The following is a 13117-nucleotide window of genomic DNA, read 5'->3' as shown; positions in this document are numbered from 1 at the left end:
GACAGCTTTATCAGTCTAGATATTGTGCATAATGGTGTGTTAAATTGATGTAGTATTGTCTCTTTAAAAACAAAGTGTACTATCCATTGTAATGCTTCTTTATGTTCAAAGCATGATACAACAGTCAATAAAATTGCATTGAATGAATGAGACAATTGGAATATTTTTATCTCACCATGAACTTTGCCTATTGTATGAACAAGATAGCGACATTTTAAATCATCTTTATTTGCTTTTTACTATCCACTTAAACTCATATGTCACGTTCATAACTTTTATAGAACTTTAAATTAAATTTAAACTGTAAATATCGTCAAAAACTGATACTGTTATAGTAATGGATGCTCTATTTCTTGTTAGATATTCAGTTTGGATGAATAGTTTTATTCATTTATAACTTACAAAAGTTAATTTTTTTGCTAAATATTAAATTTTCCTGTAAATTGAGTTAAAATTTATTTTTAGTAGAAAATTCAATATGGCTTTACAGAATAAACCATCATGACATTGGAAACAGGAACTAATGTCATTTGGATGTCAAAGCTGGAAATATCAGCTGGTTAAGTCTCAGTTATTGAATTAAAACTAAAACGTTCAGTAGTACCATATATTATTTCTTTATGACAGTAAAGTTTATTTAATATTGTATTTAATGAAAAGAAAAAATAAATTATATTTAAATGTTTTATTGCGTTGTTTTGTAATGAAAGTTTATTTATCAATATGGTGCATTTCTAATTATTCATGGGAATATTTTTTTCATTACTTCTAATTTTAATTTTGTAAATACTTAAAATAGCCTATATTTTAAGGATAGTATACCATTTGAAACAAAAAGAATGAAATAATGTTTTTTATTTGTGTAAATAAGTATTCAGTGCACTTTGTTTAGTCAACATTTTAGTTTAAATGAGGTAAAAGTAATATTTTAGTATAAGTAAATATGTTAAGCTATTATATTTTCCCATTTTTCCACTACTTTTAAATAATAGACACATTATTGGTGATAATATGTCATAAACATATAATCTAAAATAGGCTAAATATAGTCCGAAATAGTTAACTGGATTTTAAGTATAAAAGAAGGCTATAACATTTTGTAGATATGTTGTACCTGTATAATTAATGTTATAAGTTTTTTAAAGCAATATAATGTAAACAACACAATCATTTTATCTCTGCATTACTAAAAATAATAACCTGTATAATCAATGAAATATAGATAATCACATTGATAGAAATCCTGACATATGATCTTCAAAAAACTGATTAATTTATTTATGTGATCAAAGAAGTTGTTGGAATATAAATTTAATTAAATTCATGTATTTACTTGAAGACATTCTATATAGTCTAGGTATAGGACTTTTCGGACATTTGCCATTGTTTGGTGATACAAAAAGACGTAACACATTTCGAGATCTGTAATCTGATCTCTTCCTCAGGTGAGATAACTTAAGTCAAGACTCACAACAATCATGCTGTGTCTCAACACCATTGTTGGCTCTAACTCCTTTTGTGGTGAATTTTTCTCGTATGGGTTTTCCTGTTTCTCTTCCAGAGAACTGCAAGTCTCTTGGGCCATAAAGAGGTCAGGGTTTTTTTTTTGAGTAATCAGGTAACAGTCGTCCCATTGTGACTTAAACTCAGGTCACACCGATCACATATTTGAAGAGAAATGCTAAGAATGCCTGCCATGTAAAGGGCAGGCTAAAAGTCACACCCGTTCTCCTTTCCCCATCTCTGTGAACAGACTCTGTCTAAGCATTGCCATACTTTGCAGCCAGAACAGCCCAGCCCGCTCCAAGTGCAGTTCTCTCTACTGTAATAATTTCTCGTCCTGGTTTTCAATGCCATTCTGATCTTGAAACCAAAGTTTCATTCTTAAGCTGCCCACTACTAGAGTCCGGTTTGATGTAAATCTCTTGAGAGAGGGTGATAGGTCACCAGTCTTACTCCTACTCTTAGGGTCCGAAAACAAAAATCTTTTTCACTTCAAATATTTACTGTCTTCTCAAAAGCATCTGAGAATACTAAAGAGAAACTGGTTTGATGTGAGTCAGAGTTAGAGCCAAAACCATTGGACTCCTGTCACCAAAGCACTGCTGTGAATTGTAACATCAGATACTTGAAGCGTTAGATAAATTAGTTTTATTGTATATCCTCCAATGATTTTACTTATCCAAACTCGTGTTGTTTTGACATGTAAGTGTATATTGTATCAGCCATGAATTGATTGATTCCACCAATCAGCAACTGGCAATGCAGATATTATTATTCTGTCACTCTTTGCTGCCTTGGATGATTCCAGCTACCATCACTGTTTTCTTCTGCAAGACACAACATTTTAATGAAAAAGACATTTTTCATACTTCCACAATAAATTTATTTAAAAAGCGCTTTCGCCGGTTAAGGCATCATCAGTTTGATATTGTTTACAGAAAAACATATATATAAAATAGAAAAAAAACATATGATAAAATAGAATAAAATTTAAAACTAACTGTAAAGACCAAAAACTAATAAATTATAAAAGAATTATGAATTGCAAACCATATTTTTCTACATAATTCTTTTATAATTTATTAGTTTTTGGTCTTTACAGTTAGTTTTAAATTTTATTCTATTTTATCATATGTTTTTTTCTATTTTACACATGTTTTTCTGTAAACAATATCAAACTGATGATGCCTTAACCGGCGAAAGCGCTTTTTAAATAAATTTATTGTGGAAGTATGAAAAAGGTCTTTTCCATTAAAACCTACTCACTTCCACCAAGAATACAAAGCAGAAGACACAACATGCCCAGCTGTGCAGTTAAGAGCAATGAGGATTAGAAATCAATCAATTTTATTATTTTATTGAATTTTTGTGTACCAGTTGTAATGTTTTATGGATTTTTTAACTTAAAGGATTTAAAGAGGCCGTACTTCACCAAGGGTAGTTAGGGCTAAGACACCTTTATAACACAACCAACAACTTAAAGATGATTTCCAAACCACTACTAGGACGTGATGCATGTTTGTGTTACTATATTGTTATACTTATATTTAAAGTATTAAGCATATTGTGGAAAAGTCTAATGAGATTTTGATTTTGTTTCAGGATTTGACCAGATCCTCCTAAGTTTTTACTTGACATCAATATATGACCACAGTATATTTGAAGCATTTAGCAAAGTAGTGCAAAAGTTAATACCCCAGCTACCAACTTTGGAAAACCTTCTCAACATTCTTATATCTGTAAGTATATAAATATACTTAATATTATATTGGTATTTAAGTATGTCAAATCTATCTCAAATTGTTGTGTACTGTTTTTATACTGTAAAACCGTTCTGTTTTATATTGTGAAATAAAACTATCAGTCTTGTTAAAATTATTGTGAACCAACATTTCATTATAATGAATTTTCCTATTACAGGTGAATTAGATCAAGACGTGTGTTAAGTTAACAGCCCCACGTTGGTGGTGTCATTTGAAGATCATTTGTCAGAGGTCATTTAATAGATCTTTGGTTGGTCGCCATATAATGTAGCTTAGTTGTGTAGGTTAATGTGACATGGAAATTGCCCGATGTTGTTGTCTCGTAATATTGAAGTTCAAGTCCAGGAATGTGGCTTGTTTTAAACTGCCAAACGTATGGTGTGGTTCGGTAATGTAGATAAAATTTAACTCCAAATCCAGTGACGTCATAAGATGTGGGTTGGTTGTCAAACTACCCATGTAGTGACGCACGTAGAAACTCGTGTAGGTTTTAAATTACTGATCGACAAATTTGAATATGTATTATAAAACATTTAAACCATGTGCTCTTTTCCCAATACAAGCGAGAGAGGTCCTTCCGATATGAAAGCTCACCAAAGAAAGAGGCTGGGCATTCGCCAGCAGTGATGGGGTTGACATCACCAGAAGTCATGAGTTCATTCTGCGACCCAAAGTACCACATTTGAATTTATTTATGCATGTCAATACTGCTTATAAATTTTGAATATCTTTAGTAGCTATTAATTATTAATTCAAATTTATTCCAATGTAAATGTGACTTATCTTTCGTTATTAATTATCTTAATCTTCACATGTGATTCAGTGTTACTTAATGACCCCTGTATTTCCGCTTATCGATCTTGCCGCGAACTATTTGAAAATTGAATTTGAATTAAACTAATCTGTTATTACACAAGACTTTGAGTAAAACCCATGTAGTCAGATTAGTTTAATATTATTAGTAGTCAAGTTATAAACTTTTAAGGTGAGGGTGTAATGAAAGATAGAAATGTGTGAAAATGGTGTAGACTCTTTAATGAATGAAGGACAAATATTCATGATGAACAACAACCTGGACGGCCTACTGTCATCAATGAAGACTGGACACAAAAAGTTGATGAGAAAATTCGCCAAACACCAAAACAAGCCGCAAAAACAGGCGCTTCACTATTGACGAACTTCATTGTAACGTATATTAAAACATTGGTAACCAACCAGAAGAAGAATAATATGTTTAGTGTTTTGCTGCAAGCAGCAAAAAATTAGAAGAGAATGAAGCATAAGAAAAGTTTTTGGAGAAAAATATAAAACACTATCAACAGAAAAACAATAGTGACGGATCTATCCAGTCCATGGAAAATTCAGACCTGAAAGGAAATGAACCAGTTCAAGCTAGGAAAACTTCACAGGGTTATTTTTTTAGGAAAACTCGACAAGTTAGAAGAGAGGTGGAAACCCTACAGCACAATAGTAATAATAAACTCAAGACTACAAAAAGAAAGAAAAGAAGAAACTGAAAATATTTCACCATAATGTAGACCGTTTATCAATCTAACAAGAGTTAGTAAATGATTTTCTACAAGTCAATGACCTTGATGTCGGCATCCTAACTGAACATGGTCTATCAGAACCTAAACTACTTAACACCATAATTACTGGATACATCCTTATTGAGTAAGGAGTTACAATCTATGTGTGACAAGATCTTGAACATGCTGCAGTTCCACTAAACGGAGCACGTCACAGCAAAATCTTGTATGTGAGCTGTCCTCAGTTAAATTATCAATAAATAAAACAGTAATTTTTCTAATTTTATTTCTAATTTATCAACCCGATAACGATTTTAATATTGCCCTAGATTCACTGACAAACCTTCTTTATGAAACACCAACATGGAATGGTACTGTCATTGTAATGGGAGACATTAATATAGACAGAGGTATTCATAAAAAGAAGGAAACAGTATTAAAACGTTTTATGAAATACATCAAGAGACTCCTTTTTCCACCAACTGTAATTACTGTACATCACATAGCGCTACATCTATACACTTGGTCTGCGCAATCTTACAAGCAGAGGAAATTAATGTGTGTGTCCTTAATATTTTCATTGCTGATCATACTGGGCAGCTCTGTACAGTTGTAATGCCCCGTTGGTAAATCGTTACCGACAGACAAAATATATGTTAACTATGATTTCAGAATTAATATAGTATATATTTATTGGTCACCTAATTTTTCCATTTTAAAAGAAATCCATTTTCTAAATAATAATAGTTAATTTGACCCGTCACCAACTAAGTAATTTAAGGTTTGAGCCCAGAAACTGGAATCGAATATTATTGCAATAGAAATAGAACAAAGTTATGGAGCTGGAATTGTGCAGCTAGCCTCGTGCACTGCTGATACAAATTGCTGACTCCAGGGCTAGTTAGCCTCTCACACAGGCCTAGTCCTTTTGATTGGCCACGGCCGCTGAGGCGATGACCGCGGCTTGACCTGCTGAGCCGGTGATCGTCAGTCGCGTTCAAAATTATATGTAGTTAACATCTCGGTCCGCGTCCTCTCTATCTATGTAGTTAATGTAACATTGGTTAAAATCATCTTCTAAATTTAATTTGTTTCTAAAGTATTACTTGTATTATTTCGTAGCATGAATTTAAAAACCGATTGTATTAGTGAGTAAAGATTCTAAATTAAACTTATTTAATCAAATCCAATCGCCACGTGAGTAGTTCTTTTACCTGAGTCTAAAGCATCGGAAGTTCTGATTGATTCTTTAAGAGGGTTCAGTGGAGTTACACAGTGTCGGTTGTAAGAAATCAAACTTATAATCCATTCCAACCATCAAGTTGAGATTTGGTGGGCTTCCTTAGTAGTATTTTAGTTAGTGTTTTAGACTGTTGGGGCAGTGTTGCACACTGTGGGCAAGAAACTATTCAACAATTTTAGGATTAAAATCATTTCAATTAATTAATGCAGCAACATATTACTCTACTGTTACAGATCACTGTTTCATCTGTATGTACACATTTGTAGTGGTAAAAATGCTCTTTACTTATTAACATAAATATTGTGAATTTGTAAAGTATTTATTACAATCGAGGTTGAAACAAAATTAGTATTTGAAAGCTGACATAACCATCATATTGAGTTCTAGACTGGGGTGTTCAAAAATACGTGGAAGAAATTACATGTATTTCCAAATCATTGGGTTTGGTAAGGGATTGTAAGCGAACATTACCTATTTTGAGTAATATAAAAGGAGTCCGGATGAAATGATAGAGTGAAAGGAAATAACAGATTTTGTTCTCTAGATATGTCAGCACCTAATCGATATACAGATGATTAGATGACGTAATTATTAGTGGTCTAATGCAATGGTGGTGCAGATTTCGTAGTTTGAAAGGGGAAATTTGGTAGTTTGCTATACTCATACACTTTGGGGGTTTTGGGGGTTTTTGGTTGTTTTAGGGTTTAGTTTTTTGCTGTGTTGTGTATTGAGAGCCAGATTTATAAAAGAAACAGACTGCTTTGCTGAAGTAAGTTGACAATATTCATGATAGATATTACAAATTACTGATAACTGTTTATAAAAACAACTACATTATTAAGAAAATAGTACAAAATTGTCTAACTTAATTGCCAATTCAGTTAAAATTAATTGTTATATAATAATTTTTATTTGATTTAAGCTAAATAGAATATTTTCTAGACAACTTGTGGATACTTACTGCCATGTAATTTGTAATAATATAACAAATAAGAAACTGGTCATACATATTATTTGTTAGTTTGAAGTATTTATTTGCTTATAGTAAAAACATTGTTTTTTTTTTCAGAATTCAGCTATTGAGAAGGCATTTCTATTTGATGTCGTTTCAAAGATTTACATTGCCACGGACTCATCGCCTGTGGACATGCAAAGCTACGAATTATGCTGTGATATGATCGATGTAGTCATTGATGTTTCAGGGATTTATGGGTAATTACGTAGCTTTATTACTCACTTATTCAAATTATCAAATATTATGTTTTAATGTTCTATATGAACCCTGACCCTAGACTATCGACCAAAATTCTGGTAGGGATTGATGGTGAAACAAAGAATGTACTCATCAACATGGACTTTTTGAAAAACAGATTGATTTTTTTTTTCAAACAGGTTTTTAAAATTTGTTTTCATACAAGACCTAATGCATCAGTATTTTGAAAGAATGATAATTTGATCGATGAGGGTAGAGTCCAGTTCAGTGTTTAGTTCATGTTGTTTACAATGACAGAAAAGATAGAACCCAGGAGTCTCACTGAGACACAGTTCTCAGCGAGATCCGACGGTCAGACCTGGGAACTGCAATTAGCAAAATCTGCTTATACATATCACTTGCGAACTCTATTAACTGGTTCTTAATTTCAGTGAGACGTCTGGGTTTAGATTGTCTTTGTTACTTTGTTAGTGGTTAATTTAACCTAAAAATGACAAAACATTTTGGCGTATTACCCTCTAATGTAGGAAATCTAGGAAATAGACATTCATAGTAAATATCTCTAACCTATAACATTCAAAATTGATTCAACAGGATTAGACTCATGAAAATACTGATTGTATTTGTTAGATGCTGATCTGGATCTGTCATTCTTAATAACATAAATTGATTATTTAGAATCTGGTTAAGCTTAGAATTGGCAGTTAAATTACTATGTATGTGCATATAAGGACTTGTAACTTTGCCTTCTTTTTCGTGGTTTTATTGACAATTAGCTTTAAAACTTTAATATTTGCAACAAAAGTATATTTTTCTTGTAATTGTAATTTTTTCCACCCTTATTGAACATAAAGTTTATGACAAAAACTTTAAAAGAAAGAACTGCCTTTGGCAAAAAATGTTTTAGTTGTTCACTTAAAATTTCAATATGGCCAAATAGTTAAATACTCGTATTTTGTCTAGTTTATGGAACTATATGAGAAAATTAAAGTTTATGGTTATAAATAGTTATATTTACAGGATATTGAAACAATGTGCTGATTTTTGACAGAATCCAATAAAATATGAGTGCACATGCCAATGTTTTTAATAAGTATAAAAATACAATTTCATACAATTAAAATATAGTATTATTATGAATAATGGAGTTAGATTGTGATATTTTAGTGTAGTTTGGTTAAGTAGTCATGCAAACAATGATCTAAATAAACCTAAATTCCGAAAATAATATTTTGTACTTATGAATCCATATGATATCACTCATTAATAACAAAACACTAATAAATTACTATGTACTTGATCTACACTACTAACATTTAAAAACATAAGCTAGAGATAACAGTGCAGTAGACTTAAAACGTACAAATCAAATTGTCGATTTGTCTCGAAGTCTCTCTGTTTATTTAGAAGTCATGAAATATTCAACCAGTACAAAATGTTACAAGAGAAATACGAGCATTAGAAAGCAGTATAGGCAGACTTTTGATTGACTGAGGATAATTCTCATGAGTCTTTTCATTTTTAATACATCATTTACAGAATTACTGTTAGCATTGTTGAGGAAATGTTTTAGTGTGATATTCATTCCCTCTGGTTTCACCTAATAATGAAATGAAGGTCGTGGTTGTCACTTAAGTGAAATAAACTCAAACTATGTAATATTGGCAAATTGTTATGTTCTCTGGATCATTGTACATAATGAAGGAATATTTTTGAAAGAAATTTATTTTTCATACTTAACCTGTTAGAATTTGTTTTAATAGTTGCAGGAAATACTGCAAGATTTTATGAAACATATGTTTTTCTAGGCTTCAAGAGGATCCGGACTCTCCTGCATTCGACAGTCAAAGCTCAAGTCTGATCAAACTCAACAATGGCACAATCCTTTATTTAAGAGAAGTCAACCGCTTCCTAGCTCTAGTCTGCATATTAAGAGAGGATAACTTTGATAAACAAGGTAATTATTTAGAAAACAATATAATATTGTAAAATATACAACTAATAGTCAACGTAAATATATAGAAAAGCTTTTTATGAAAGAGTGTGTTAAATGAATAAATTTTCAGTTGACATTAGTTTGTGTCAAGGGATTTCAGATTAATACCTTGGAATTTAATCTTGGTTTATATGGAAATAATGTCCTGTGCTGCACATTTTGGTTAATTTCCTGATTTGTTTCTTAAAATTCTCTAAATATTATTGTTAATTGAAACCCCTATATTCTTCTTTAAAATGATATTTAATTTCATAATTCCTTGTTATTAATCTTAAAACTAACTATTTTATATTAACTATCTATATGAAACGACCTTTATTACCAGTAAAACTTCATCCTAAAAATATTATAGACGTGAAAGTGACTTTGTGTGTTTTGCTTTCACACGTAAAAATTCAACATTTTACATGGATATTCTTTGGTAGGTCCTTGTTATGAATATAGGCTTATTCTTGACTATCATACGCTTAAATTGAAGGATGGCCCGTGGAGGATATCATAGAAATATTAAATATAAGCATGGGTCGAGTGATACCTAATTTTAAAGAGCTCAGGTAGTAGAGTTGAATGCCACAAACCGTATGTCAAAAGATTGATCGAATCAAAAACAGCGGGATGTAGAAGAAAACAAGTAACTGACTGCCATTGGTGAATTCCTGTTTCTGTTTTCCCCGGGCATACCTTATCACTTAAACAGGCCTTGGTAACATGCCATATTACTCACATTTGTCAATATTTAGACAAAAAAACTTTATTTTTCTATTGGAAGTTAAAGCTTGATGTATTAAAACTAGACAGTTTTAAATTATGAAGAAAATCCTAATGAATATAATACACCAGAATTAATCAGCTGTCAACCTGTTATTAATTAAGAACATTTTAAAAACTGCATTGTATTTTTGTAGACATAAGGTTATGGTGATTTGGTATTGTTCTGTTAAAATGTCTATCTGTGATTGAAATGTCTCTCAGTGAAATGGGGGGGGGGGGGGGAAACAATCATGTGAAAGAATTAATTTACTTATGATGAGGATAATGTGAACAGGTACGGTCTGAAAAAGTTTGTCATTTGTTTAACAACACATTTCCCAACAGACCACCGATATTTAAATCTGCTGTATTCAAAACAGTAAAACGTTTTGAGGAGAGTGGCAGCATTAAAGATCTTCCAAGAAGTGATAGATCCTTTCTGCTACTGATGGAGATAAAGCTTTAGAAATACTTCAAACATTTATCGAAAAGCTTATCTATAATTTTATCTATAAGAAATGCTGTTTCTTATCATGATGTAAGTCTTTATTCAGTGCTGAAAGTGTTAAAGAAAAACTCATATAATAACCCGTATGAGATTAAATTAGTCCAGGAGCTTTCAGAGGATGATTTTGACCGAAGACTCGAATTCTGTGAAGTAATTATGATTAAGTGTGACCAATTACCTAACTTTTTAGCTAATGTTGTGTTTTTTGATGAAGCCACCTTTACTCTTAATATATAATCTTCCTGTCTTTCGAGGACATACACGTGTGTCAAAATTCACCTTTCTAGGACAACTTTATATTATTTAAGATATAGTTTTTCTAGGGATTTAAGCCCCATTTCATCCCTTATGGCTGTTTGACGTTCATATCTGTTGAAAGCATAAGACATTTGCTTGTCAAATTTCATCGTTGTACGACATCAAGAAGTTAAAAAAAACCATTTTTTTTTTTGTTCTAGGGGTTTCAAACCCATTTAAACACTTATGGATGTTTGATCTTTATGAAAGTGCTTTACTCTTTCTATTTAAGTCATGAGGTATATGTGTATCAAATTTTAACTTTTGTGATATAGGGAAGTTGAAGAATTAGTGATTTGTCGTAGTGAGTGAAGGCTTTGCGTTTATATAAGGTGTCCCGTAACTCTCTGGACAAAGTGCTCAGGTCAAGACAAACATATTTCACCATATGAACATAGGTATCTGATGCTTAGTTTCCCATCTGTATTGCATTGTCTGTATGTGTTTTTTTTTATAAAAAAATAATATCTTAAAAACTAATAAATTTTATACCAAATTTGGCTCAAATGTTTATAACAAGGCCAGTTACTAAAAAAAGTATTTTTTAGTATTTTCAAAATGGTGGCTATTAAAACTTTTAAACTTTGAACATCTTAAAAACTAGCATTTTTTGTCAAGCATTGCAAGAATAACAGTTTTTAGAGGATTTTATGACAAATCTAATGACACCAAAATTATTTAAATCAAATAATAAATCATTGATTTAAAGCAGATTTACTGTGACAAGCCATAGCCCACATAGAGGTTCTCCGCAAATAGCCAACAATACAATAACTGAATAAACGGCCATATCTTGTCACAGTAAATCTTCTCTAAATCAGTTATTATTTTATTATTCGATTTAAATCATTTTGGTGTTATTAGATTTATGAAAAACCCCTCTAAAAACTGTTATTCTTGCAATTTTTGAGAATAACCGCTAGTTTTTAAGATATCCAAAGTTTAAAGGTTTTAATGGCTGCTATTTTGAAAATACTAAAGATAATTTCATGGTATTCTTTTCGGTGACTGGTCTTGTTATCATAAGCAGTTGAGTAAAAATTGGTAGAATTTAATTTATATTTTTTTAAGATACTAACTTTTTTTATAAAAATACATACAGACAGACAAATGGTAAACTAAGCATCAGAGACCCATGTCCAAATGGTGAAATATGTTTGTCTTGTCATGAGCAATAATGTGGTATACCTTTGTTCAGAGAGTTACGGAACACCCTGTATAGAGATTTTTATGTTTATATCGGCACAGAGATACTAATAAACAATTGTACAGGTGTGATCGACTACAACTTTCTGTGTTTCCGAGAGGCCATCCAACAAGTGTTTGAACTGCGCAAAGCCATCTCGAGCAACATTATTTTAAATAACCACACCGAAGCCATCACCTCATAGTGGATTTTTGCTTCAATCTACTTCATATTCATATTCATTTGTTAATATGTATGATTGATATTTCTTACTGTAAAGGATCAATTGTATATAATAGTTATTTTTTTACTGTAAAATATAACTGTATGTGTATCTGTATAAAGGAATATTGTAATCTATCATAAAGTTTTGTAATATATACATCAGAAATGATTTCAAATCATTGTTATTTAGTGTGAAATGTTATAATAGCTATTAAAGAATAACGGGTTCATTAAAACATAATATTTTATAAATGTAATTGATCGTTTAATGGATATCAGTCCAATGTAACAAATGTAGTTAAAATAATAATATTGTTATCTGTACATTATCATTCATTCAAAATGCTATATATATTTTGATTGATCATGGTTCTCATATGTTGAATAATGGAATTAATTGGATCAGTGGAATTACTCGACTGTGTTCCAGTTTAGTGCCTATTAATGAGTTTGTTTTATGTATATTTTGAGTATTATTTAAATGCATGTTGTTCCTATTTAAGTTGGTTCTTGTCTAAAACACTTTTATATTTGTTACAGTGTTAAATAATAAACCAGCGTAAATATACTTGATTTGAATTGGTCTAAATAAATACAAGCAATTACATTATTATTTGTTTTTTTGTTTCTATTCATATTTTATTTTGTATTTGTATCTTTAGATGAGTTTCAATTTATCCTCTGTTGTATAAAATATACAAAACACTACTTTATCGTAATTTATGGAGTTTGTGTTTGGTGGAACAAAATTATACAGTGAACCCTTCAGAAATGTGGTAATTCTTTTTCAGAAAAGTGTGGTAATATTTACCAATACGGATTATTATTCTTGACAGTGGCAAAATATAATGATCAATATGGATATTATATCGACTTTGATCAAATATATTCTGAACCCCTGTAA

At 31.0% G+C, this 13117-nt stretch overlaps 1 protein-coding gene across 2 annotated transcripts in view; it reads left to right on the top strand.

Moving 5' to 3' along the window:
• LOC124361848 (ras-related GTP-binding protein C) overlaps positions 1-12826 on the top strand; it is a 34851-nt gene extending 22025 nt beyond the window's left edge. For both annotated transcript variants that reach the window (XM_046815874.1, XM_046815873.1), the window contains exons 5-8: positions 3106-3242; positions 7108-7250; positions 9060-9208; positions 12075-12826. In XM_046815874.1, coding sequence (XP_046671830.1) covers positions 3106-3242; positions 7108-7250; positions 9060-9208; positions 12075-12193 — 548 coding nt within the window. In that variant the 3' untranslated portion in view covers positions 12194-12826. The remainder of the gene's footprint in view (positions 1-3105; positions 3243-7107; positions 7251-9059; positions 9209-12074) is intronic.
• The last annotated feature ends 291 nt before the right edge of the window (positions 12827-13117 follow it).

This window comes from Homalodisca vitripennis, chromosome 5 (genome assembly GCF_021130785.1).
Source record: "Homalodisca vitripennis isolate AUS2020 chromosome 5, UT_GWSS_2.1, whole genome shotgun sequence".
NCBI lineage: Eukaryota > Metazoa > Arthropoda > Insecta > Hemiptera > Cicadellidae > Homalodisca > Homalodisca vitripennis.
The sequence above is the reverse complement of the archived record's forward strand: the minus strand, read 5'-3'. Positions and strand labels throughout refer to the sequence as shown.